The sequence below is a fragment of the Rhipicephalus microplus genome, chromosome 4 (genome assembly GCF_043290135.1).
Source record: "Rhipicephalus microplus isolate Deutch F79 chromosome 4, USDA_Rmic, whole genome shotgun sequence".
Lineage (NCBI taxonomy): Eukaryota > Metazoa > Arthropoda > Arachnida > Ixodida > Ixodidae > Rhipicephalus > Rhipicephalus microplus.
The window spans coordinates 151,853,421-151,879,995 of record NC_134703.1 but is presented as its reverse complement, the minus strand read 5'-3'; the positions used below and the strand labels follow the sequence as shown (position 1 = coordinate 151,879,995).

Below are 26,575 nucleotides of genomic sequence, written 5' to 3'. Positions count from 1 at the left end.
CATACCAGTACCACACGCAGCTGCCGCCCCAAAACTCCCAAATGTCCGCGCAATAACATCATTACGGTCACAGATTCCCATCAGTGCATACCGAGAGCGATTCACGGGCACTCGCTATGCCAAAGAACAAAAAAAAACAAGAGTAATAACTTCTGAACAGGTCATAAAGCGCAGCGCGTAGGTCACAGCCGCGGAGGGAAGGCGCACCGCAATTACTCTTTAGGATGAATGAATATTTAGTGGCCGGAAAAGACAGAAAAGCGTGCTTTTTAAACACTCGCCGCTGAAACATGGGAAAGAAAGACTTTGTGTGTGTCTAACACGCAAGCGGAGGCAAAACCCGCAAGCGCGCCGGCAAGCAGACAAGCAAGCAAGCCACGCAAAAGCGATGTGATGGACTAACGCGTGAAAAATTGTCCTTCAAAAGAGAGAGAGAAAGGGCGAGCAGTCCATGAGGAAAAGAACGGCCGCACCATATAAACTGTAACTCGCTTTTGAATAATCATCGGCCGGAATAAAAGAGGACGGCAAACGGAAAAACAAGAAGCCGCAAATGTACGCCACTTTCTTCTTTGAACACGCGACGGTGTTCTATACCGGTGCGCACGGACGCCCACATTCCTCCGCGGTGGAGTCGCACGAACGTGGCGCGCACGCGAGGGGGGGGAAATGTAAGCGAATTTCGCTAACACTTCCGACGGACACAGATTTTTCCTATTAAAAACACATCTTAAAAAATGAAAGCGAACGAAAAGGCCATTGCGAATACGTACACGGTGTGCGGCAGAAAAAAAAATAAAAGGAAAAATACGGGCCAAATGCGTATTTGGAGTATGCCTGTTACGCTCCTCAGCAGACGCCGCCACCATCCTTTTATGCAAGGACGTGCGCTCCATTTCATTCATGTTTACTTTCTTATTTATTCTTCTTTTTAGTCTTCGGCACGAAACGGCGGAGCTAAAAGAAAGATACAACTTTTTGTATTTTGTACAAAAATACAAAAGCAGATTTGAGCTGTTCAATATTTATACTTCACGTTATCGAAAACAAACGCACAGAACAAACAAACTTCCTCGAAGAAACACTGTGAGAAAGAAGATGAATAAGGACGAAAAAGAAAGAGTGAAGAGAGAGAGAGAAGAGTGTACGGCCGAGCATGGAGCGACAGCAGACGTCCCGAAGATTGATAGCCGGTATCCCGAAAAGTACTTCGATTCCGCTCACAACTCGTAAATATCACTCGCCCAGTTTCTTTCGTTTTCGCGCCTTCCCGTTGAGAAGTATAGGAAGAAGATGAAGAAGAGGAGGAAGAAAACGATCGCGCCTTCCAGTCTCTCCTTTTGTTTGATTACGCTGCATCGACGTCCGCGCTGCGCCCGCTCTTCTTTCGTATTTTTTTTTCCTCGACGTCATCCGTATACGTTTCTGTACGCATTTTCTTCCTTACTACAACATTCCCATTGTTTAGATATTCTCGTTTCCACGGCGCTTCCGCTCGTCCCGCCAGTTCTATACCGTCAAAGTATGAAAGTTCGTTTTTCTCGCGTTTCTCGCTTTGCGAACGGACAGGTAAAAGGACGACTACGAATATATGAGAAGCAAAAAAAAAAAAAAACGCGACAATCGCGCATATATTTTTCTCTCTGTCTCTCTCGCACAGCCAGACAGATACACACACAGACGCAAGCCGAAAAAACGCGCGCGTGCGTAGCTATGCTAATACGACGCAAGCGCCTTCGTCGCGAAATCCGCTCTCTCAGCGGGACGTCCACGATTCACGAAACGCGACAAATGGCCCCGTTCACCTCGTGCACAGAAAGCGACGCCGATGCACACGCAATGTGTACTTGCACAACGTCTTCCAGAGCGGAACGAGCTAAAAACACGAACAAGGGACCGGCGCAGCCCGCAGATCGACGAAAGTCGTATTTAGTGAATGACATCACCACGTCCACAAAGCGAAAAGAAGAAGAAGAAAAAAAAAAGGCTCGTTATCTCATTCACATTTATTTGCGCGGAGCAGCGCATTCCGCTCGCTCCACGCAGACCGTAACCACGTGGGGTCCGAGTGAATACCGACGGGAACCGACGACTAAAAAAGGCGCAACGTCCCACTACTTTCCCGCAACCTCGCCGCGCAATTTGATGCGAGTACGTTGCAGGTGCGTGCGTGGACGCATCGCACGAGAACGATTCAAATGGAACCTAATGATGGGACTCACGGAGAAAGCGCTCAGGTATGTTGAAAAGTTATATCAGCACTGAACAATGCCTATGCTCGCGTGTGGCTGTTTCCAACTCGCCGAGTGTTCCTGAGACCTCTGCAAATAGGTGTTCGTCGGTTTCAACGCAAAAAATAAAAATGAGGGGCAGGGGAGGGGGGGGGGGTAGTATCATTAGGAAAACAGATGGACATAGCAACATCGATTTATCTCTGACCAAGTTTTAAAAATATGCTCACGCGAAACAAGTGTGAATGGAAGACACGATGACTGAAGCGAAAATCACAAGTTCATGCTTACGATTCGTAGGGTTAGATTTAGGAGGCAAGATACGGCAACATGTAGCAATGTGTAGAAGAAGAAAATATCTTCGGCTTTCGTTCTGGAAGACACCAACAGGTGTACGCAATCTGCGACTTGCTATAGCTGCACTGCCTTCTGCAAAGTACTGCTATAAAAACCATAGCAACGGGGGGAAATAAGCAGCCAAGAAAACCTGGGGCTAGAGGGCACAGCTTATATCCACCGTCCGTTTTCTATTAGACCACTTTGCAGCAGCAATGATAGGAACAACGCTGTAGTACCATTAAACAATAAAACAGAAGAGCCAGCAAACCACGCGACGCTATTTGCAGCACGAAAAAAAAAAAAAAGACTAAGCCAAGAACGACCCCCAACCTACCTACGTGTCTGTCCTTTCTCTCATTCTCAACTTACTCCTAGAAATAACAAGCGCTACATGTTCTACTGAATTCACATTCTCAACGCTGTGTACTCTAATAACTTTCGACGTGTATTTATACATTTCTGGCGGAAGCTAAACTTCGGGAGGGCAAGTTTTCAATTTTCTCCGCAGTTCCGGTTCGTTTGTGGAAGCGATCGAGGTTCCTTCTCTACTGAACCAAGCTTCTGCTTCCCCGTCCCCCCCCCCTTTTTTTTTGGAGGGGAGGGGGAGCTGAAGGACTCCTGGGACTGTTTCGCACCGTGTAATTGGCACCTCGATCGAAAAGAACGAAAGGCGGGTGGAGCATAAGCGCAAGCGGTCTAAAATACTAGCCTTGGGCGACGCTACATTACATATATATATATATATATATATATATATATATATATATATACCCACCAGTGTCTGCGTTTCGTTCGTAATACACGAATCATTCGCGCACCTGAAAATCGTCGAAGGAAAAGCGAATCACATTACTGTAAAGCAGGAATAAAGAAGCGATAAAGACACCTCTTTTGAGCCACTTTGGAACTTTGGAACCCACGACACCGCTTTCCGCCTCTCCCGTGGACCCTAAACAGCATCTTCAGAACCGCAACACAGGATGCGTTTGGCGCTGTGTTCACAAAGCCGTATACTCGAAGTCAAGCTTTGCCGGCTCCATAAATCCATCCACTTCGTGTACGTCTCCGTTTAGCCACTGCAGCTTTAAAGAATGTGTATGAGTGAGAATTTATTAGAAGGCAGAGAGGTCAGCTTGAGCTAGTTTACTCTAGCCCGCTACTCTACACAGGAGATAAGGGAAGGGGGAAGGAAAGAGGTATGGAGGATGATGATGGGGACAAGAAGAGGTGGTACGTATGTACAGTAGCCACTTAGCATAGTACCCTACAGTCTAGTACCTTGTCCAGTGGTTTTGATAAAGTCTAAAACAGCCTTTGTAGCAGAAATCGATAATAACGGGATATAGCGCATCAAAATCACACTATATTTATGCAACAGGCCGCAGCGGAGAGCTCCGGGAATGTCGACCATCTGGCTTTCTCTGACCAGCGCTAACATAGCATATTGCACACGGGTCTGCGGCGTTACAGATACATCGAAATTCCACCACCACGGCCTAGATCGAACCAGCGACCTTCAGTAAATAATATTTAATCGCTTGATCACTTTGTAGGGAGATTCAATTCTTCCGTCTGCTACAAACATAAGCTGCGACGTACAGACAGACTTCTGCAAGCTGAGGCAGACGGTAAGCGGACATCACTAAGCGATCCCATGCACTGACAGATCGGCTCGCCATTTTTCGTCGTGCACATTACACTGTTTGCGAATAATATTTGTGTATTCAACTAATCTTTCTGCACAGAATACGCTGACAGGGTACCGCATACCATTTTAATCTATCACTGTCTAGTGACAGCCACTCGGGGAAAGCAACCGTACGGCGTATACATGTAAAACTGTAGCAAATACGACAAAATCAACGGTTAACTTTTTTTTTTCGCGCGTAAAACTTTAAAGCAAGAAAGCACGATAGTAGGCGCGAAGAGGGTATTCATTAGCGAGAGCTTCGATAGAGCTGCACACCTTTGGTGTCACCAGAAAGGCTATAGCATGCCCGTTCAGCCTGTTACAGCACGGAGTTGCTCTCTCGCTGCCACACCTAATACGTGAGCACCGGTCGCTCAGGGCAACTAATGAAACTTCAAAGAAGAAAGCGATACACGTAGAGTGAAAACCGAAGCTAAACCTGAAGAGGCGCGTGTCCTATACAACGGTTCCCTTTCTTGACCGCCCCCCCCCCCTCTCTCTATCTCTTTATCCTGGAAATATAATGGGCGTCCTGCGAAAAGTCTGTTCAAATGGAGTAACGATGTCTGCCTATTGTTGAACTTTCGCCATCAATGCTCGATGAGAGCCCACCTCTCGATATAGATTACTCCTTTCTCTTTTTTTTTTCTTGAAGGAGGGGAGGGAGGGAAGAGATGGTGTAGCACCCCTCTTCGATCTCCTTCTTCTTCGTTCTTTTCAGCTTTACCCACGCTGTATTTCCTTCCTGCCACCGGAACGACAAACGTGGCCCGAGTTTCCGTTCCGCACGGCAGCCTATTGTCCCCGAAACGTGTCGCTCTTTTCTTCAGGTGTAATTTTCTTTCTTCTTCGTCTTACCGTTCTTTGCTAACACTACAGGCAGAGCGAAGCGCACTTGAAAGACGGCGCGTCTTAATGACGTCCGTGGTAAGGCGATTCGGGTTAAGCAAAAATAAACTACGGCTAAGTTATGGATCTGCGAGCGCGATACCGCCGAAAAAACAGCAACTAAAGAAAGACTAAGGAAAGGAGGGGAAGCTGAAGCTAAAACATGAAACACTATGGGCAAGAATTTCACTGACGTGCGTCAAGCTGTAGTCAAGGGCCCTTTTTCGTATAGTTTGACTCAGCGTTGAAAGCGATGGGGGGGGGGGGGGGGGGAACTGTAGTATGCTTTTCGGTTTACGCGGCAGTAAAATATAAGAATACCAAGAAGAAGTGCTGTACGCAGGCAACCACATGACCACGAAATTGAGTGCATATAGCACGCACGCGCACACAGCAGAGAAAGGCGGACACTTTGGCTGTTGCATTAAGGTGAAAGCGCAAATTGATCCGAAACTATTCACTATGCTTTCCCTTTCAGACAGCCCTAGTAGGACTTTGAGGCACCAAAGAAGAATCATTTATTCGAACGCAACACAAACGCAAGAGCACGAAAGGGTTCGGAATAGAAAAAAAACACAACAAGCTCAATACAGAAAAAAAAAAACAATACTAGACGGGCACCGACGAAGTTTCCAAATCCGCAGATGTGACGCCTTGACTGAAATGTCAAGGTCACAATACGAGCGCCAGGTGTAGCACGCAACCGACGGAAGAGCGCGCCAACACACGCAACTGCGCTGACGCCGCACACCAAAACACGCGATGCTTTCGGGAGTGGACACGCCAGAAGGTAGCGGAAGCGCCGGCCCAACGTCGAAACGGCCGATCTCTGTGGCGAATGCGAACAGCGTTCCACGCATGAGAGCGGAAGTAGTCGGAAGTTTGACCAGCACGGCGATCACCGCGTATACACCTTTTCGCAGGAGGGGGAAAAAAGAAGAAAAACGCCACCATAATGGGCTGCGCGCGGAAGTACTAAGGCAGAAGTCGCAGCCTTTGCATGTAGTGCATTTTTATGGGGTCACGCCAATGTGCACTGCCCAGAAAGGACTACGGCGTTGCCCAGGGCGCCGTTTTCGAGAAGGTCTAGAGTTATTCAGTCACTTAGAGTGAGAACACGAGAGAGTGAGAATGGGTGAGAGAATACGTGGAGGACCAACCAGACGGCCACCACCAGGTTTGCTACTCTACATCGAAAGCAAGGCTTTGTGCTCCTCTGCTGTGTCTCATATACACACGCAAGTGAAGTGGCCGGGTAAAACTCGCCCTGACAACTTCCGCATTCTTTATTTCAAATTCGCAAAGATCCCACACGCTGCAAGCTACACACATAGGTACACGACAGCGAACGAATGTCTGACTGCAGCCGAAAAACTGAAGTTCTCAGCTGGATAGTGCGCAAGCCTCGCGGGACACTAATTATTGAAAACTAGTTAAAATATGGCGATATGTCAGGATAACAACAGCGACAATAATCAACAACACAGCCAGACATTTCGGTGGTCCCGCGAAAAACAACACAAAAACAAAACAAGAAAACTGACAGCTATAGGGTTTCTTGCGCACTCAACTAATAGCATATTTAGTTGCGCGTCTACAGCAGCCGTACGGACGCAGCTTCGGACGCGCAACTAAATCTGTCTACTAACACAACCCTTTATTCTGGTATGCGTCAAGATAGCGTTACGTCCAACCGAGATGAGGCAAAAGGAAACCATTTCTTGACAACGCCTACGTAGATTTCCTGACTACCTAGTTTTCTTACTAAACCTATGACGAAAACATCTTTTACGTCTCCATAGATTGCATTGATCCTGCTTCGTCACCCTACAAAAGCTTCCCGCACCCAATGTGGTTTTCCACTGCCTTCATGATCACAGGCACATCAGCAGGTATTCCATTGCCTCCGTGATCAGCCGACCTCTGACCAAGCAACGATGTCATGTGATGACGCTACGTCATGAAGACGTCGTAGTGACGTCACTTTAGGCAGTACGAGGTGTCATTATGACGATCATCTCGTGACGGTTATTTCATACCATCGCTCGTGTTTACGCCACCGACGCGGGACGCCAATCAATCTCTGCGTTTGATGGGGTATCTAAGGCTTACGTCCCAGTAATTCTGACCTCACTTCAGCTAACAGGGTACATAGCCGTTACCAGAACCGCTCATCCGGTATTGCGCTTGTGTTCCACACGACTGGTACACATCAGGCATGCGCTGTCGTTAGCCACTTCTTGGCATCAGAAATCTGCCATAGACTATGTGATGATAAATTAGCGATGCTAAGCTCATGAGCTCTATCATGTGCGCAGGTTGGCCACGGCGAAGAAACCAACCGAGGTATACTTTCGTAGCGGTAGGTTATTGCTTTAGAAGCTTGCTCCTTATACTCGGGACTTGTCCATCGACGTAGCCTCTAGTTCTCGTTGCTCCCGCAAGAGGCGCCGCTCTTACACTGATTTCAAGAGTGCATTTAGTGGCAGCAATACCGCGGGCTCGCCATGAAAAGCCTGTCGTGAGAACTCACGAGACCAAAGAGAGACGTCAGCGTCGTGCGTACTCCGAGATTAAAGTCCGCGAAGCCAAAGCAGCGCGGGAACGGCCGCTACCTGAAGGTATAGTGGCACCGACGCGCGTTTCAAGCTCCATTTCCACGACCACACGTTAGGCCACAGCTGACCACAACCGCTACCATCCGCAACGAGATATCCCACGTGCACGACATTGTCGTGCTGCAACGAATGTTTCCGGCCCATCAAATGTGTATATAGTGCATGAAATGTGAAAAAAAAAATAAAAACATTGTGTGCGTAATGTGTACATGACCATAACGACGCGTCACGTCTTTATATGAGAGTAGGAATTATACAGAACGGTCACGGTTCACCCGATTATCCCCGAGCAAGCTCCCCTCACCATCATTCACTTCGTGGATATGGTGGGAATGTTTATTTTATATGACCGGTCTAGAATGCTGGAAGTGTTTAGTCGGTTGCGATATCTGGATCTGCCTTCATCTCAAAACGCTTTCTTCTACGCAAATATTTAACATACGTCATACCAGCCAGACGAGCCAAAAAGGCGCGTTGGCGCTCATATGTGACTAGAGTGCGCAAGACTAGCGTTACCTAGGCCACACATCACAACTTTCTTCAGACAGTTTCAAAAAAATATTATAACAATAAAGCCAAGAATATGTTTCCTTTTTCTTTCTTTTCATCGCAGAACGAAGTATAGTAGTGTACATCGCAAATTACGAGCCAAGCAAGGCTAACGCGAATAGAATGAACGCTGACGACATTAAGTACCATAACATCGTTCCACTGATTCCTAACGTTTCAGCATGATATCGTAATACAAAACGAGCTTTCTCTCTCCGAAGCGAAGACACACGCACGCATCTACATGCCAATGGGCACGTGTGCAAGCAGTCACATCTTTACATCTATCCAACCACAGCATCAATTGCGTTCGCCGCGGTGGCACAGTAGTGTGGTCACGGTGCAGGGCTGCTGAACCAAAGTCGCAGGTTCTATTTTGGCCACGGCGGTCACATTTCGCAGGTGGCGAAATGCTATATAGAAGCACGTGTATGCCGTGCGACATCGGTGCACGTAAAAGAACCCCAAATACATTTCCCGAGCCCTCCACTACGGCGTCTCTCATAATCATATTGTGGAAGTGGCACGCGGAGCCAGACAAATTATTAGTAGTAAGGAGAACGCTCTAGAGATGCCTCATCAAACGCGAAAATCGGCCGGCGTGGCGAGTCTACACTGCAGTGAGACAACAATCATCATATGATGACGACAGCATCGCTACACCATAAGCATTTTGTGGTGTAATCACGACGTCAACACATGTCATCAACGCTTGGCCAAAGGTAAAGCTTCCCATGGGTGGTGGGGCAGGATCAGCACATCTGCTAAGAAGAAAGACAGGATGGCGTTCACCGTCCAGTCGTCTTTGGTGGACGCACAAGTAACCCTAACTTTAAATTTTTTCATTTTTCTGTCGTTGTTTCAACACCCATGCTCTGTGTTGGTTTATTCGCACCAAAGTTCGATTTGTAATGGTATTGTTCAATCAGCAGACACGGAAGCATCAGGCACGCAATTCTATTAGTAATAGCTAGACCTGCGTTTCGACGGCGCCCTTCTTCGCGTCGTTTTGATGCGCTAAATGTTACTTCGGGAAAAGCGCGAACTACGGCCCGTCAACGTATATAGTGATAAAGGGTAAGATCCACATCAGAAGACACGCACCCACCACGCGATGCACAAACAGGCAGGCCATAGAAGGCCCAGGCACCAAGCATGGAAAATTCGAGAACGACCACAAAGATATCCGTCTGTGGCGGCCGCGTGTGGGAGCGCGAACGGGCGCGTCGCTCACACGCTCGGTTGCGAGGGCCCCAGCTGGCTGCATACAGTCCATCGTAACATGCGTTTTGAAAGGAGGCCGCGAACATCTCACCGTTTAACGGAGATAAATGCTCAGACGATACTCGAAGCTCTCCATTTCGCATATACTCGAATCTCCTTCAATACTATGCGAGGCCTCGCTATGTCATTCCCGTTTAACAGCCAGGCCTATTGTCCCAACACCAACAACCACACCAAATGCCAACGTAACACGTCCCTTCATTCACCACTCCGCGTCAGTGTAGGCCCATTCGTTTCGCCTGCACTTCGTGAACCGGCTGCCGAAGGCGCTGCACTTCGGTACACCGTTTCAGGAGTTTGGGATGGCGGCAGCGGCATTGCAGTATTCGTTTCGAAAAAGTGCAGCTGTCGTGCAAGGCTAGTAGTTCACGAATTCTTTGCACCTGCTCGTGAGGTAGTGCCGAGTCCCTGCAGTAGAAGATGGATGCAGCAGACGACACAGCCGATCGCATTAGTGTCTGCTTTCCCAGAAGTACGACCATGGACATTTTGCGGTAGACACATGCCAAGCAACGAAAACGGCACCATCTTTTACGAATCACGTGCAGCCTCCACAACCCGCGAGACAGCCGACACGACATCTGCACTCTCGTATTTGTTTCCGCGTCTCGTTGCTGCTGCACTTGCTGAAACGTCACCTGCACGAATACGTCACGCAGAAGGCACTACCGTGCACGAGTTCTGGAAGTGCAGGGTCAATCGAACGGACCTTGTACATCACACTTAGGCGTGTCTGCCATCTCTTACTTTCAACGCGTGCAATTTCCATCCGTTGCGCTGCTGTGTCACACTTATTATACCTCACTCCAAAAGTGCTGACTTACGATTGAGTGATTAATTGATTGATTGATTCAGACGTCCAAAACGAACGTCTGCCCTATAACACACGGCATAACGATGGTCTTCGGAATAATCCCCCCCCCCCCCCTACGGGCTCTATTTACATGCCCCCTCATTGTCCTCCATATCGCGTTAAGCAAGCACAGCAGCAGCAGCGGGAATCTGGAGTCGAATCCAAGACCTCGTCCTAAGCAGACAGAAAGAACACCTGTGGCGAGGACGGGTCAACATGCAACAATACGCTCTTCCAGGTTTACGAGTCTCGTTCCTTTCATGCCACGCTCACATAAAAAAAAAACACCAGTAGCGCTCAACTACACATCTAATTTAGTTTCAGTCGTGCGGTCTCAGCTAAACTGACAGGTACTCAAGTCCTAACTGATGCCAACGTCAAATTCGGCACTACAGAGTATAAAACCACCAGGTTGTGCGGCACACTCTCGGGCTTCCTGTCAGGCGACGCGTGCACCTTCCTGCACGCGTCAAAGGACGTAGAAAAGAGAAAAGAAATGTTGCCACCGGAGCAAGCAGGCTGTACGAAGAAGCCCGTCAAGACGTCACGCCCGTAGCGCGGAAGACCAGACTCTAGCTATCAGTAAAGTCGAGATCCGTTCAAGAAACTCGCACCTCTTTCAACAAACCACGCGCGCATTCTCCACGCGAGCAAGTGTGAACTCGAGCGCGAGCCCCGTACCGCCTTCCTTCCGCATGTGGCGCGCCAGCTGGATACGGTGACGCCTATTACGAAGAACGACGGAACGGCACCCCAAAACAAGCGAAAGAAGGGAACGTCAAAACGGGCCAGCCTAACAGAATGCGCGAGACCAGTTGCTTCCGGAACAACGCGGCGTCGTACGGCGCGTCAGCGGGGGGCTCAGACCGGGGCGCGCTCGAGCAAGCGCCAGAGCGTGACGGCGCCTTCGCACTCCTCACGCGTCGTCAGCGCCTTCCGACCCGTTGACACGAGCAAGCGTTCCCGCGGTAACGAGGAAGACAATATCATAAAGAGACAAAAAAAAAAGTGATAAGAATGAACGGCCTCTTCACCCATCGCCCTGCGCGCGCGTTGCCGATCGAGCCCGTGTGACACCTGCTCTCCGACACGCCGGTGCCAGAAGTTCGCCAGGTGATTAAACGAGAAAGAACGCCGCCGGTTGTAAAAGACTTTCACCGGCGAGTGGCTCCAATCGCACTCGCTGCCGCGAGGTGTCGACCCGGGAGGCCGTCCCTGAAGCTGGCACCTCACGCACAACGCCTCGTCGAAGGAAAGAACAAAACAGGACGAAAACGAACACAAGTGCCAGCGATGTATACAGATATCGCGGTGTGTCTGTACGTGCACTCTAGCGAAAGTTAGCCCGACAGCGGTGCGCACGGGGCCGCGGTTCCCGCCGGGGCAGCGCACTGCCAGTGCGAGGGGGTAGCGTCGAATAGCCCCGAGGCGCTCGGAAGAAGACGGCAAGCCCCGGCGTTGCTCGAGGTCGGCCAGCCAGCCAGCCGAACGTCGGGGCAATAAACAAAAGAGAACGCCAGGTGGCCCGGCGGCTCGTTTACGAGTGACGTCGTAATGCAGCGCTGTAAGCTGGGATGGAAGCCACGGCGATATCCAACTTCCACAGCTCCCACCGCCATCCTCCGGAAAGGTAATAGCTGTCGTAAACGGGGCGACGCAGGCCGTGAGCTGTCCTTAGGCTTAGCTTTTCCTCGAGCCCACTCGCGGTTTCGGCAGCACTGCCGTACCTCCCCTCCCCCTCCCCCCAAAAATTATGTGAGGGGGGTGGGTGGGTGGAAGTCTCGTTCTTCGAAAATAATGCGCCATCTTCCAGCATATCACACGCGTTCATGACTGTGATACGGGGACTGCCGAAGTGTTATAAGGGCCGCTAGTAGTGTCAGAACGTGCCATATATAGGAAGCAGAAATAAGCTTGGCGTCGACCACGGGTTATTCGCGCAGAACGTTCGTCCGTCTAAGCCGCGTTACCGCGAACACCAGGCGTAGAAACCATAACTCGAAGAGCAACAGCACGGCAGGTGTTTTTTCTTGTCCTGCAGACGTGTCTATTTGAACCTGGTACATGCCGACGAAAAGAACTGTGGAAGTACAGTATAGGTATAACACCGTACGGTATAGACCCTTTTATTCATCCTGCAACGCAAGGCTCTCGTGAAGCCACCGCCGCATACGGCACATGCTGCTTTAATAACAATAGGGAGTTTTATAACAGGGCCCACAAAGCCCTCTGGGAGTGCTCGCCTTCTGTTAAGCAAGAGCTAAAAGTTTTTTTTTTTTTTAATGTGGCCTGCGGCGCTTCGGACACTGTCCATTCATAGGTCACTCGAACCTTGGTCAGGAGCCATCTCCTCGTTGCGTGTCGTCATGTCTGACGCAAAGCTTTTGGGGCAGGCTTTGGGGCTCCCGCTAATTTCGAGACATAGCGGATCCAACACAAAACTCGAAGGTTCTTTGGGTCTCGCGAATGCGCAGCGGAAACGACGCTACTTCCTTGGAGCCCCAAAACGATAAGAACCTATTGATGTTTGAGTTTTTATTGTGAAAAAACTGCGGTATGATTATGAGGTACGCCATGGGGGAAGAGGGCTTCAGAAATTCTGGTCATCTAGTTGGGTTTTTTTTTCTCACGTTCGTTGACATCGCACAGTACACGGGCGACTGACAGTTTACATCCAACGATCCAAATGCGAACCCACGACCTTGATGTCAGCAGCCGAGCGCCTTAGCAGGTTGACTCTTGCAGCGGGACACATACATGCTGGTTCGCAGGTGAGTATTTTTGCAGCTATATTGACGCAGGGTAGGCAGGCAACAATAGTGGCCAGCCTGTGAGGAGGATAACGAAGTAGTTCTGTGGGCGCATGGTCTCTGGGGACCATATCATCTACCGTACCCAGCACCTCCACCAGAAAATGTCACAAGGACACAGGGACGCAGGCACCAAACTGGGCGTATATTTTTGGTACTAAAAGCCAAAAGCACGAACACCAGAGCACGCCCCGGAGAACTACTTCATTATCCTCCTCAGAGGCTGCCCACTATTGGTCACGAGATCGAGCAGAGTCGCCGCCTGGCGGCAACTAGCCGAAGTGGTGAAGTGTGGATTGCTCCGTGCGTCGTCCGCTAGCCACGTCGTGTTTCTATGCGCGCGCACGTCCTGCACGTTCTCAAAGTGAGGTTTGTCCAGTCATGTCAGTGCGAGTGTAACTGTTCCTACGTACGTCTGAAACGACGTACGAAAGCATTTGGTCTTGCTCGGCTGCTAATGCATTGTAGTAAGATCGACGAGCGCAACTTTTCAGAGAGCTGTTTATTGTCATCGTACCCTCCATTAACATAAATAATTTCATAGTGGGTGCCGCTTTTTGTCTCAAACAGATCGCCAAATGCTTTTGGTATCCTCCCCAACATGAGCACTATTAAATGGTGTGTGAATGTAGCGGTTTTATAGCCACTCGGTTGTTAAAAAAACGCTCTAGGTCATGCACTTGCGCGCTGTTGATAGGTGTACAACTACGGCACTATAGTGACTGTAGTTTATCGATCATGCGTTGAGCGTTAGTTGCATTTATCATGCCATGGTATTTCTACGTAAAAATATTACTATCAGATAAACCGTGACACATCAGCAGTTAAACTGTACTTAAAGCAGAGTTACCGTGAATGCTTAATTCTCTCATCGAAGAACAGAATTGAAAAAAATATGTGAAGTGCAAAGAAAAAAAACGCCATTTTCTTTTTTTTCTTCTCAGCAGATTGCAAAGATCCTGCCCCGCCACCCTTGGAAAGATTTCTGCACTCAACGTGGTTTGGCACCACCTCCAAGATCGGAGGCACGTCACCAGATTTTGCATTTATTGCCTCCGTGATAGTGCCCCTTTGACCAACCTACGATGCTATGTGGAACGTAATTATGCGACATTACATCAAGCGACGTCCGCGCAATTTCATGGTGCAACGCTACAATTTTCGGCGATCTGTAACGTTTATGATAACGTCATATCGTGATGATTCTTCGCATCAGTCGTCCCCGGCGCCGCAACGCCACACGCCGCCGACGGTCAAATGTATTGCTTGAGCAACTTTTCACCTTATAAACAATTAAATTTCCAATGAAGGAGGCCCCAAGTGTGCGCTAAACATAACCACGGCAAAAATGTGACTCGTTTTCTCTGCCCTACCTGTTACTTCGTGATTACATTATATTTTATATTTAAATATTTTCTGCCACATTGTCAACATTCAGCTACAAGGCCAGCTCCCCACGGTCCCCTTGTACCCAGTACTTGTCCAAGACGTGACGCACATAACAGTGCTTACGATGCGAAGAGGCTCGTCAGTAATGACGTATACACCGAACGTCCAAGCAGCGTACTCGGCTGCATCGGTTGACGTTGGGTATGGGGGGGGGGGGGGGGAATGCAATCATCACATCTCTGCGGCACCTCCTTATCCCTCTCCACCACTCTTACCGAACATAATTCTGCAGTCGTCCTCGAACCAGCTGTCGTGGCAGGCTATTAACGGCAAAGCCACAGAAGCGCTGGGAAGCGGCAAAGGAGGAGAGACGTTCGAACGCTCTAGGACCCCGACCATTTCATCCGAGAAGCCCTTCCTTTCGCGCTTGTCCGTCTGGGAAAATGGTGGCACCACCGTTCTCGCCCTCCTTCCATCGGCAAAGGACATGCCGCTGCCGCATTCGGATGGATCCGACGAGACGCCGCCGTCGACAGCAGCAGCAGCAGCAGCGGTGGCGGCGGGTTGTTTCGCAGCGAGAAAATGAGCGCGGCCTAGTCCTTCCATCAACCGCATCTCATCCTCCTCTCTCTCACGCTCTTTCTCCCACTCGCACCCCCGCTCAGTAAACCCTACAAGTCAGGAAGCTGCCCTCCCTTCCAAAGCATCTCTTACTCTCACTCTGCCATACACTTCATCGGGAGGGCGCCACGCCACTGACATTGGACGCGACGAGAGCCGCCGCCGACAGCGACGACGACGCTCCATGGGAGGCCGAAAAGAAGATGAAGAAAGTATGCTCTTCCCCACGGGAACGACGATCCGAGCCGCTCTGCATACCGCATTTGTCCCTGTACAGCAGGGGCTCAAAATGACCCCAGAAGGTGTCGTAAAATGTTTTGCATACACGCATAGATCGATTGCGCCTATTTTGTCGGTGCAAAATAGGCCTTCGTAGACAAGAAGCTACAGTATGCAATGGGACCACATGAGAGCGCATTTCCAACACCGTTCGCAGAGCCGCACTTCGCGCCGTTGATTTCGCGAAGAGCACTGCCATCACTAGAACGCATGCGTGAACGTATGGAGGGATGTATAGATGAACTTTATTCGGTAGCAGTAAAAAAATACAGTGTGCGCGTCCAACCTGACATCTAAAATAATAAATAACTAAAAAAACACCGGTGCAAATATATAGAGGTAGCGTGAGATGAAAAAAGCGCGACCGACCGCACGGTGCCAAATTCTGCTGATTTGAAACAGAAACCAAGAAAACCACAAAACTAAAGGCTCTTCCTTCGTTTCGATGAGCTGCTAACGGATGTACAATCGCAATTATTAGCTAATTTTTTCGTCATTTCAAGTGCATGTTAAACGACTGCTGCGCACACCCGATCACAAAATCATGCAGAATCAGAGAAGCTCCAAGGGCCTCGATGTTGAGCATAAAAAATGCTCCCCCATAGCATCATCAGAAACGCGCCTTCAACGATGCTTAGTTTACACTCCAAGCACCGTTCAACTGGTGTATACATACTTCGAGAACCTGCTCGAAATTATAAGGCTTCAGTAGCGCGTTCACAAACAACCTGGCACAGTCTGAAAATATTTAAAGCGCACCAATCGTATGATCGTCATAGAAAGCAAACAACGGGGTCGTTTCACCATCTCAACGCGTATGTCGACAGTGGCTTTGGTGCTGTAGAGTCTTCGCGAGTCAGGGATAGAATGGAAATCGCGCTCCACGGGGCATCACGCCGCGTCGCAGCCTCCCATTCAGGGTTAGGCACTCCCTCGGCCCTGGCTGGTCCCCGGAGCGCAATCCTGGCGCTCGACGAAGGCGCGCCACAGCGCATCGGCCGTGCCGAGCAATCGGCGTCGTTCGAAGGACATTTGCAGCCGCGTCGAGCACGAAGCGGATGGCGAGCAACTCCAGCAGCAGCGGCCGTTTATGTCGCCGGGGCCTCCTCCGCATTTCCCAACCGCCCCGAGGGTCCGCCGAGACCGATGGTCGCGCCTTCTCGAATCAACGGGGTCGCCGTTACGAATCGCACCCCTTGATTGAGACAAAAGAGGCTCAAGTCTATGTGCACATCGAGCTATACAGAGCGCCGCCTGCAGTCTTGGCGCTGTTGCGAGAGAAGCGCGTTGGGATACAACGACTCCCGAAAATGGGCGCCCCTCGCATAGAACCCGGGTCGCAGCGCGCGACCGAAAAGGCGGGACGCACGTGTCGAAGCACTTTCGCGATTCGAGAGCGTCGAGTGCTCAATGCAGCAAGTACAGCGTTACACGGCGCGAAGCACCTCTCATACCGTGCAGTTACACAGCTTTGACGAACAACACTGGCGCATTAAACGTTCTATGAAACGAGCGACACGACAAGTACTCTCGTTTTCACCTTAAGCTCGCCACGATCTATAAACGCAATGAATGTTCTCGTCCCTGGCGAAGAACTGAAAGAACGTTTCGACCATAGAGATATACGACAAAAACTGGCTCAATTAGAATATCGAACAATCGAAGCTCTGCACCTAATCGATACTTGAGCATCAACATCTATGACAGTTGAGAAGCACCTAACTCACAGACCAGTAAAAGCAAAAAGAGGGCACTTCTAAACAGAAAGCGTAGTCCTATATAAGAGCGGTTTGCTGTCACCTGCGCTACGTCAGTGAGTCAGTGCAGACACAAATACACGCACATCTTCTGGACTCGCGAAGACTGCAAGTGCTTAAAATGCTTGAAATTTGGCAATTATTGTTTGAAATTCGGTCCTTGACATCGTATCACAGCGACAATCACTCGATTTTTGTCGACTGATTTTCAACGTTGGGGCATTCTTTGGCTGATCAACTTATTTTAGAGAAATGCCCTTCGATATCGCACATAGGGAAGCAGAGTAATAAGAGGGGAGCGAAGAGCTCAGGTGCGAAAAAATGGCGAACGAGGCACCTGATTGGACACCACGGGAACGCTGAGTGCGCCGCGCGCTATAGCGAAGAGGAACAACTGAAAATGGCGTTAGCGCATTCTGCGGTCTTCCAAGACGCGAAGGTCACATGGCTCATTACAGAGAAACTAAGAATGCTTTGAAAAGGGCGGTTTCTACGACGCTTACACTGGGGTGTTGGGATAATGAGCAGGCAATTATGTTTCGTGGCATCATTCGGAATCGCAGTTGCGAGCCGAATCGCCATCCAACTGCTCGTTAACCCGTAAAGAAAAACTATACAGAAACATAAGCCGCTTAGATAGACAAAGTGAACTCTGACAACGCTAATGTCGTCAATTTCACCACCATAAAGTTATTGATAGAGGAGAAAATCAAGCACAAATATTCCTTTTGAAATTTCCCGCCGTAATCTCCGCATGTGACGTCACGCATTTCGAACTACTTTTCGTATTTTGGCGCCACCGGCTACACAAAATATTTCTTAAACGTGCTGGGTTAGGCATATGGCCCTTTAGGAAGACAATGTACTTTACTTTCACCGATCAGTGACGGCACTCTATAGTACCTATAGAGCGCCGTCAAAATCGCGACGTATAATGAGGAAACTTCAAGTGGCGCCACCACACACATTTTCTCTTTGCGGGTTTTCTCGCCTACTAAGCCACTTCTCGAGGCAAGTATGGTGTTTTTCGTATCATGAAAAACTACTTTAGTAATGATACTAGAAACGTCCCTTTTGCTCCTTAGTGTCCCTTTAAAATTTCGTGATGTACTAAAACGGGTGGATTTGCGCGCCGCGGCTAACATAACAAGGGCATTGATTCCTGCGGCGATCCCACCTTTCTATAGAGTCGATATGCTTGAAACTCGAATACTTAAACAGATTTATGTGAATACGGACGAAATTTTGAGAGGCTTCACCTACGGCGTCTGTCATAATCATGTCGTGAATATGGAAAGCAAAACCCCAACAATCGTGAATATATATATATATATATATATATATATATATATATATATATATATATCGCTAGCTCCGGCGAACACCTTCCCGCCATTGCCACATTGAAGCTGCTCTGCCTGCAACGCCACTTCATCGGCTTGCCGTTGTCGCTTTGATTCAGCTCGGAAGGCTGCCTGATTCTCGGTGTGCAGTTGCTGCTTGCGCTTCCGTCACCGTGACCTGTTCTTGTGCCCGGATTGCTGCGCAGGCCCGACGATACAAACATGAATTCTTTCGCGGATCAGCTGCCGCCGTTGTTAGAAGGCTGTCTGCTGTTCAGGCGTTCGTACGATCTGTGCCTGTCCCATGTGGACGTTATCTGTGCTAAGCGGAAGTTGTTTTTTGAAAGCGCGGCGCACGGGCTCAGCGGCATGGCTGCCAAGGGATGAACAGTGCTGCGAATGGCGCGCGCGTTTCGGTGCGACTATGGAGAAAGACGCAACTGACGGCGCATCCAATGACGACAGTTTCCGTTTCTCGTGGCGAACGGATTTTCGTTTCGCCTACCAACACACAGCTTCCGCTGTAAAACAACGAACTTCAACAACAACCTACATAGCAATCCTATAGAGGGGCACGGTCATGACTTACCATCGACATTCATTACTCTTTCGCCTGCTCTTACCCCTTCCCCAGTAGAGTCTAGCAGGCTATAGCATACTAACGCCCAGGCCGACCTCTATTTTTTTTCTACACAAACGTTTTTCTCTGTGGCGGCTGAGCACAGACTGTCAACACACGAATAAAAACCTTGAGTTGAATAAATGCCAACAAGAAAGACGACGATATTTTATCAAAGACAAGATCACACCCTGCAAGATGTAAACGAACTTTTAGCCTGCGCCTATGAATCTGCACATCTACAGTTTTTAGTTAATCGCTGTAGCATTTTCTGATTAACTAACATGTCATTCTCATGGCCGACCGAAGACTCCGGCCTGCCAGTCAGCGCGCGTTACCCAGAGCCGTGACAGCGTTTATGCAAAGAGGGGCAAAAGAGGAAGGCCTGGAAGGTAAGGTGGTACCAAGACTTTCTTTCGGCACTTCTTTCGCCGCGGCAAAGCCTGGCGAGTGCACCCTACGAGAGCGTACATATTCATCGCACCGGCGCGCCTGCTTTATTATGCAGACACGCGAAGAGCTCCTTGCACTCGGGAGAATATCGCCTCTCCTCCTATACGTTTGATTTTTCCTTGTCTCACGCACAAAGCGCCACGGAGGCGGCAGCTACGCCCGTCGGCAAGGTCTACCTCCTTCCTGATCGCTCATCCTCAATCGAGCGAGGCAGCTCTCGAAACGCGGGCGCCCACGGAAACCACGGACGCGCTCGCCATAGTACGAAGGGACCCCGCAGGGAGGCGCACGAGCCCCGACATTTTCTGTAACGGCGAGCTTCATAGCCATCGACCTGACGCGCGCCGATCAGCGACAATACTTGGCGCGAGGCAGTGCCCACATGCAAATTTAAGCACAAAACTTCCGATATATTCTATTGCGGCAGCTCAAGCTTTCGTTGAACCTCGATATCAAATGTTTCTTTGCATCTGTGTTCATGTGTGCCCACTGTTTTCGTACTCAACGAAAGAAGGGTGATTGATCGAGGGCCCGTTTCTTTTATTAAACGCAACCTTAATCGAATCAACCAAGCATGTACAGGGGACATCACCTGTATGTTTTGGCTGTAGTAGAGTAATTATGGCTTCAATCGGGAGAATCAAAATCCCTGAAAAATCAGCTGGCCGAAGTTTACGAGCCTACAACCCTTCCAATCAAGTGACCGAAGCTCTATCGATTGAACTACAGTGGCGACCACCTGACCCTCCTCTCAACTGGGAATGTATACTTTGGTAATCCTGGAAAAGTTCTGTTGTCGTGTCTATATCCTCCGAAGTTTAAAAAAGGCAACAGTTTCACCACAGGGGCGTGGTAATGAACGCGATAGCAACAAATTAAAATAGCCCCACAACAGTGGTCTAGAGGCTAAGGTACTCGGCTGCTGACCCGCAGGTCGCGGGATCGAATCCCGGCTGTGGCGGCTGCATTTTCGATGGAGTCGGAAATGTTGTTGGCCCGTGTATTCAGATTTGAGTGCACGTTTAAGAACCCCACGTGGTCGAAATTTCCGGAGCCTTCCACTACGGCATCGCTCATAACCATGGTGGTTTTGGGACCTTAAACCCCACAAATCAATCAACAAATTAAAATACCCCACGAAGAACAAGCAGCTCGAAACTTGTAGCGCGTTGCTCGAACACAAAGAAGGACGCGCTAACATAACGCACAGGTATACACTACACGATCGCGAACTGTCACAGTAGTTATTTCTTTGTGTTTGAGTAGCGCGCCACAAGTGTCGACCAACTAGTCGCCACTTTGACTCTTTTAGCTACAACTTCACTCCTTTCGGCAAGAGCGGCCACGGCAGCGAGCGAAATGACCTTCGGGAAGAGATAACGACCGGAAACTATTGCGGTCGTCTCGTCGAACACCTTGCGACGTCGAACTGCATGGTACCTCGTTTCATGGCTCGGAAAGACACTATATGACTCTTAGTCAGCCGGCAGCCCATCTGCGACACGTTTCGAGGACACCACCTCGTCCTTGGCGTAGGTGCTGAGCATAACAACGATAGCGACAAAGTTTTGCGGTTGATCAGGCATCTAAGGTTTTCGCCTCAATACAGTAAGTTGCGAGGTGGTGATGAGATGTGTGTTTTTTTTTTCCTTCTGTCCTCGTTTTCGCCGTTGGCCATTTCAATATGTGTGGATTTTTACACGACTTTTGTACAGGTAAGTACAAGAGCGTTGCGAAACGACCTGCTATATAAGTATGCCATCAAAGAAGAATATAAGGCGAAATTGTGGCTCCTTTCGTGTCGACTTCGTAAGCACCGTGGCTCCCTTAAACGCTAGGGAGGCAAGAACAAAAGGTAAACAAAAACTTGGCCCCGTATCTGCAATTTGCGACTGAATATATCGTCGACAGACGATATTTTTCCGTCTGGAGAGATTTAATAAAACACTTATTTGATGTTTCGCGTGAGAAAATCAGTGAACGGGACTCTAGAAGCGCTGCGTGAGACAAAAGCGCCATCCAGCGGTAATCTCAGAAAACCAAACGGCGGCCTCCGTTATAGCGAGCGCGCACAGTCTTGGAAGCCATATTTTGTAGATGTCAAGGTAAATGGCAGCACCGTATCGTCTTTGCAAGACGTAGGAAACTCGCCTTTTTGTGCATAGCGTTGGATTGTCAGCGCAGCGTAATAAACGCTACAGTTCTCAGAATCGTTTATGTACGCCTTTTCTAACACACCGCAGAATAGTGACGTGTTGATATAGTGCGTCAAATACGCGCAAGATTTCCTTTTTAATCGACGATCGCACAAATATGAACGCAAAAATCTCAGCGATATTGGTGGGCGCTGTGCATGTGGTCGCGCTTGAGCCGTTTCGGTTGACAGTGAGACCAATATTTTTGCATTGAAGTATCCCAAGAAAGACTATCCTCTTAAAAAAAAATGCTCGTCTTATCGCCTCTTGACGCGATTACGCTTTTCCTTCGACAACACGCTGAATATTTCGTCGGTGAGCAAGAGGCAGCAAGGCATTTCACCGGCCACGTCACAGGTTGAGCGCGCGCACGGGAGCGTGCATCCGTAAAACTTACTAATTGTACAGAGTGGCTGCTGCAGTGCGAAGCTTACCGCAGTCGCTGAAGGGCCGCTGCGCCTGCTGCTTCCTCGGTTGCCGCGGTTGACCTGGTTAGCTTTGCCTGCAGCCCGGCACAGGTGACACATGAGAGAGGGGAAGAAAAAAAAAGAAGGCACCCAGTCAAACAAACAGAGTGAATGCGTATGCACGCTTCAGTGGCACGGGACACACACGACTCGCTAGCTGCCACCCAAAGCGGCCAACCGTCTCGCAAACAAGCCAACTCTGGCGTCGGTGGGTGCGCTATTGTTGAAAAGAGGGATAAGGGAGGGAAAAAATGCATACCAGCAGTCTGAGTACATAAATTACAAAGCTTAAATTACGTAGACACAGACCCGACAGATGCACTTACGACATGTCGGCAGTTGCATTGTTTTTCTGTGCCTCGGTCTCTTTCTCATTTTTTTTTTCACTTGAGTAAATGAGCGTGTGAATCGCAGTGCAAATGGCTATATAACTTGCACCGCATTTCTTAAAATGTATTTAATAATAATAATAATAACAATAATAATAATAATAACAATAAAATATAAAATAATAAGTTTAACTTTTGCGTCCCAAACACCCCGCTATGGTTACGGGAGACGCCGTCAGTTTACGAAGATTCTGCCAGCTGGAATTCTTTAACGTACACAAATAAGAGTACACGCCCCTCCTGCACTTCGCTTCGACCGAAATGCGGCAGCTGGAATCCGATCCCGCTATTTTCCGTGTGACCAGTCGCGTAACTATCAGACCACAGCGGCGGGTGGAAAGCCACCCACGGAAGCCACAATGACGAACGCGATATCTTGTGCGGGGGTTTCTCAGGGATCGCTCAAGTGGCAACAACAAGTGATTACCTAGGCCTGCTCTAACGAGTAATTTATTATCACCACGCGAAGAAATAACGCTCGCGTACACGGTGATGTAAAGGAGTGGCTATCATTGCGTACCGCTTGTTCGTGCGCGTGCTCAGAACGACGTCATTGATCTGCATAAAGCACACACCGTCGAAAAAAAAACAGTTACTCGAGTGTGTTTTTCGTATCCCTCGGTGCCTTGCTCTCATTGGCGTGTAAGAGCAGCTTTGCGTTGATTACGAGGGCGGGTATTGCGAAGCGGTACACGCGGGCCTCGGCATTCCTTGTTTATGCAGAAGGTTGCTCAACCGCGTCCACGGGAGCTCCCCGTCATTTCCTGACTCACTGCGTTGATTTCCGCGAAACTTCCGGCGCTCAAAGACGGCCGAAAGGAAATGCGACTGCATCGAAGCACGATACAGCTCGCTGACGCAATGCAGATAAGGAGAACGTGAATTCCTTCGTGTTTCTTTTTTTTTTTTCATTTTCGTACCTTCGTTTTCGACGACCTGTTTCCCGCCATGCGTTGGAGCTTGCTTGCATTAAGGCTGACGAGAGTACCTCTCATATGAAGAGAAGTGAAGATAAATAATGCTCCGAAACGTTATCAGCGAGTAAGTACACGCGCGCTTCAACCACCCCGCTTGGTGAAAACCAGCTTATCGCAGGTGCCAAACCGTACAAAGAGACGAGCACATCGAAGGCCTCGCCCATTCCTTCCCTCCGGTATTCGCGCAATGAAGCGAGCTTCAGACGAAGATTAAATGCGTCACGTTCCGCGGGACTTCGCGATATCGCATCAGAGACCAGAATGAACCTTATCGGGCTCGGGTCTCCCACGTGACGCTTTTCTCGCTTCTGTGCGACCGGCGTACGTCAGGTACGAAGGAAGAGATGATAAAGGTTAACGACGGCGCTGAAGCGAAGGGAACCGCGAAAAGCTCGCGTAACCCTCCGCCCCTCCTTCCTCGGTCTCACTCGGAGGCAAAGACGAGAAAGCCGCCGCACTGTTTACCCAGAAGCCTCCTCGGCGCGCGTCCGGCTGCCAATTCCCGAAAAAACACTCGCGCTCCGGGCTCGTAAAACCGAGACGTGCCGCTTCTGGTCAGAGTCCCGAGCGCGGTCTGCAGGTGCCTCCGGAGACGCTGATTGGCCGACCAAACTCATCAACTGTCCAGAAAGAACAGAGAAGGTAAATATATATATATATAAGAAAGACTCAGGTCCCTCGCTATATACTGCAGCCAGCCGAACCCCACGAGGAGCACTTTTCGCGGCACACGCCGAGAACATTCGAATTTTGGCTCCTCCGAAGAAGAGCAAAAAGCCAAACACAGCTTGCCTTCCGGTCAGTGAATAGGCGATGGATGGGATCTTTGCAAACAAACAAATGAAGCCCCGAGAATTGTACAGGCCATGCATCAAGGCAAGGTGAAATACAGATACATGCATATTTACTTACGGCATCTGCTGTATATGCGCAACATACCAACATATGTACGTACAGTTAGATCCCTTTGTAAGAGGCATGCTCCGGGCAGCAGTATAGTCTTTTGTGGGAGATGTCTTCTATAAGCCTCGCATGAATTTTCTCACCTCGCATTTTACTGTGGGAGCTTATACCCATCTGTCTCTGATATCAGTGTCTCTTATAAAGGGGTTCGACTGTAATAAAATCTAGGGTTTTCAGTTCCAAAGACACGGACATTTTTACGAGGTACGCCGTAGTGGAGGAATCCGGAGATATCGACTACGCGGTGCTTTTTAACGAGCACTGCCACAGCACATGTGCACGGGCCTTTAGCATTTTAGCTCCATCGAAATGCGATCGCCACGGCCGGGTCGAACCCGCGACCTTCGGCTCAGCAGTCGAGCGCCGTGGCCATTGTACCGCAAAGGACATCGCAGAATGACAACCTAATTGAAAACTTAATTAAGCGCTTGATTAAGAGCAATGTTGCCCGTAAAGGCAGCGAGATGTAGGTTGTCCTAAAGAACACCACCACGGGTGCACCGCTAAACAGAAATGTAAGCACTGGAAAAGGACCTATAGTGCCTGAAAACCAAGTCCACTACAATAGACAAACGATGGAACGCCAACAAATTTCGAGGAAACTCGCTCTGAGTTTGCGCTCAACCTGACAGCTACTTGACGCTTCACCGTAACAAATGAACACCAAGCGAGAAAGCGATTTTCATTAACTCAGCGTGAAAGACATTGCATCAGAAAACGACCGCAGTGCGCAATTAATCGCAAAAAAAAAGACATTCGTTGGTATTGACGAATTTCAGTCACGTAGTTTCCTTTTGTAGCACAACAATACTTTTTCCTCGATATAACGGGCGGTTATAAATGGACGCTGACGTCATAACGCAGCCTGCCGCAGGAAAGGGGTAAAATTATTAACCCAGCAGCTACTCGCTACGAGCCAGTCACCTTTTTTTTTTTTTTTTTTTTTTGCTAAACAGCAGCGGCCCACGCGTATCCCAAGGTTGCGTGATGGAAACACTGAGGTCGGATCAAGCATTAAAAAAAGAAAGAGGCAGCAAGGCTAAACTGAGAAAAACACCATGCGGCGCAGAAATCGCCACGGACCGCGAGGCAGAAACAGGGGCCGTACCACTGCGGCGGAACCGCTGGCCCGTGCAAAAAAATTGCACGAGCGTCGTGCCACCATGCCCATCGCATCGCGTTAATTATTTCTACGCTGGCACGCTTATCCCGCTTGTCGTCTTTTTGATCGGCACAGCTTTTGTTTTGCTTTGTTCTTTACTTCTCTCGCCGCGCTCTAGGGCGGGGACGGGGACGCGGTTTCCAAAACGAAACAAAACGGAAAGAAGCTTCACTACAAAAACTAAAGAAGGCACAGAGGAGCGACGGGACGCACGCATACACAAAAAAAAAACAAAGAAAACGCGTTTCCGGGAGGAAGAGGTGGTACGCCAGCCGAGGTGTGCAGCGCAATTCCCTTCCCCCCCCTCCCCTCTACCAAATCAAAATGGCGTGGGCGGCGTGCGTGCGCTGCACGCACGAAAAGTAGCAGCCCAGCTCGTGCGGAGCGCTCACGCCCCGCAGGGAAGCCCGCTCGGCCACGACCTGAGCCGACAGGAGAAGCCGCCCCGCCGCGCAAGCTTCACGCTCCTTGGGTCCTGCTGGTCCCAATCGTGACGTACACCTCGAAGTCGCCCTCCCTCTCCCACCTTCCTCACCTCATCCCGCACCTCAGTCCAATCTCGCCCCACGCGCGTTTCAAGCACGGCGGCATCACTGCGTTTCTCTTCGGTCGTTATTTATTTACGCATTAGTGTTATGAGGGGAAGAAAGAAAGGAAGGGTTCCCGAGAAAGGCTGCAGCGCGAAACCGTGACGCCGGC

The 26,575-nt window shown here is 49.5% G+C and overlaps 1 protein-coding gene across 2 annotated transcripts in view; it reads right to left on the bottom strand.

Annotated features, from left to right (window-relative positions):
• LOC119177206 (uncharacterized) overlaps nucleotides 1-26,575 on the bottom strand; it is a 206,182-nt gene that overhangs the window by 59,218 nt on the left and 120,389 nt on the right. The window contains exon 3 of one of the 2 annotated variants that reach the window (XR_012895009.1): nucleotides 22,316-22,420. Coding sequence is in view for 1 of the 2 variants with exons in the window: in XM_075893761.1 (XP_075749876.1) it covers nucleotides 22,353-22,420 (68 nt within the window). In the remaining variant the exon portion in view is untranslated. The remainder of the gene's footprint in view (nucleotides 1-22,315; nucleotides 22,421-26,575) is intronic. The other variant, XM_075893761.1, reaches the window with a different exon arrangement.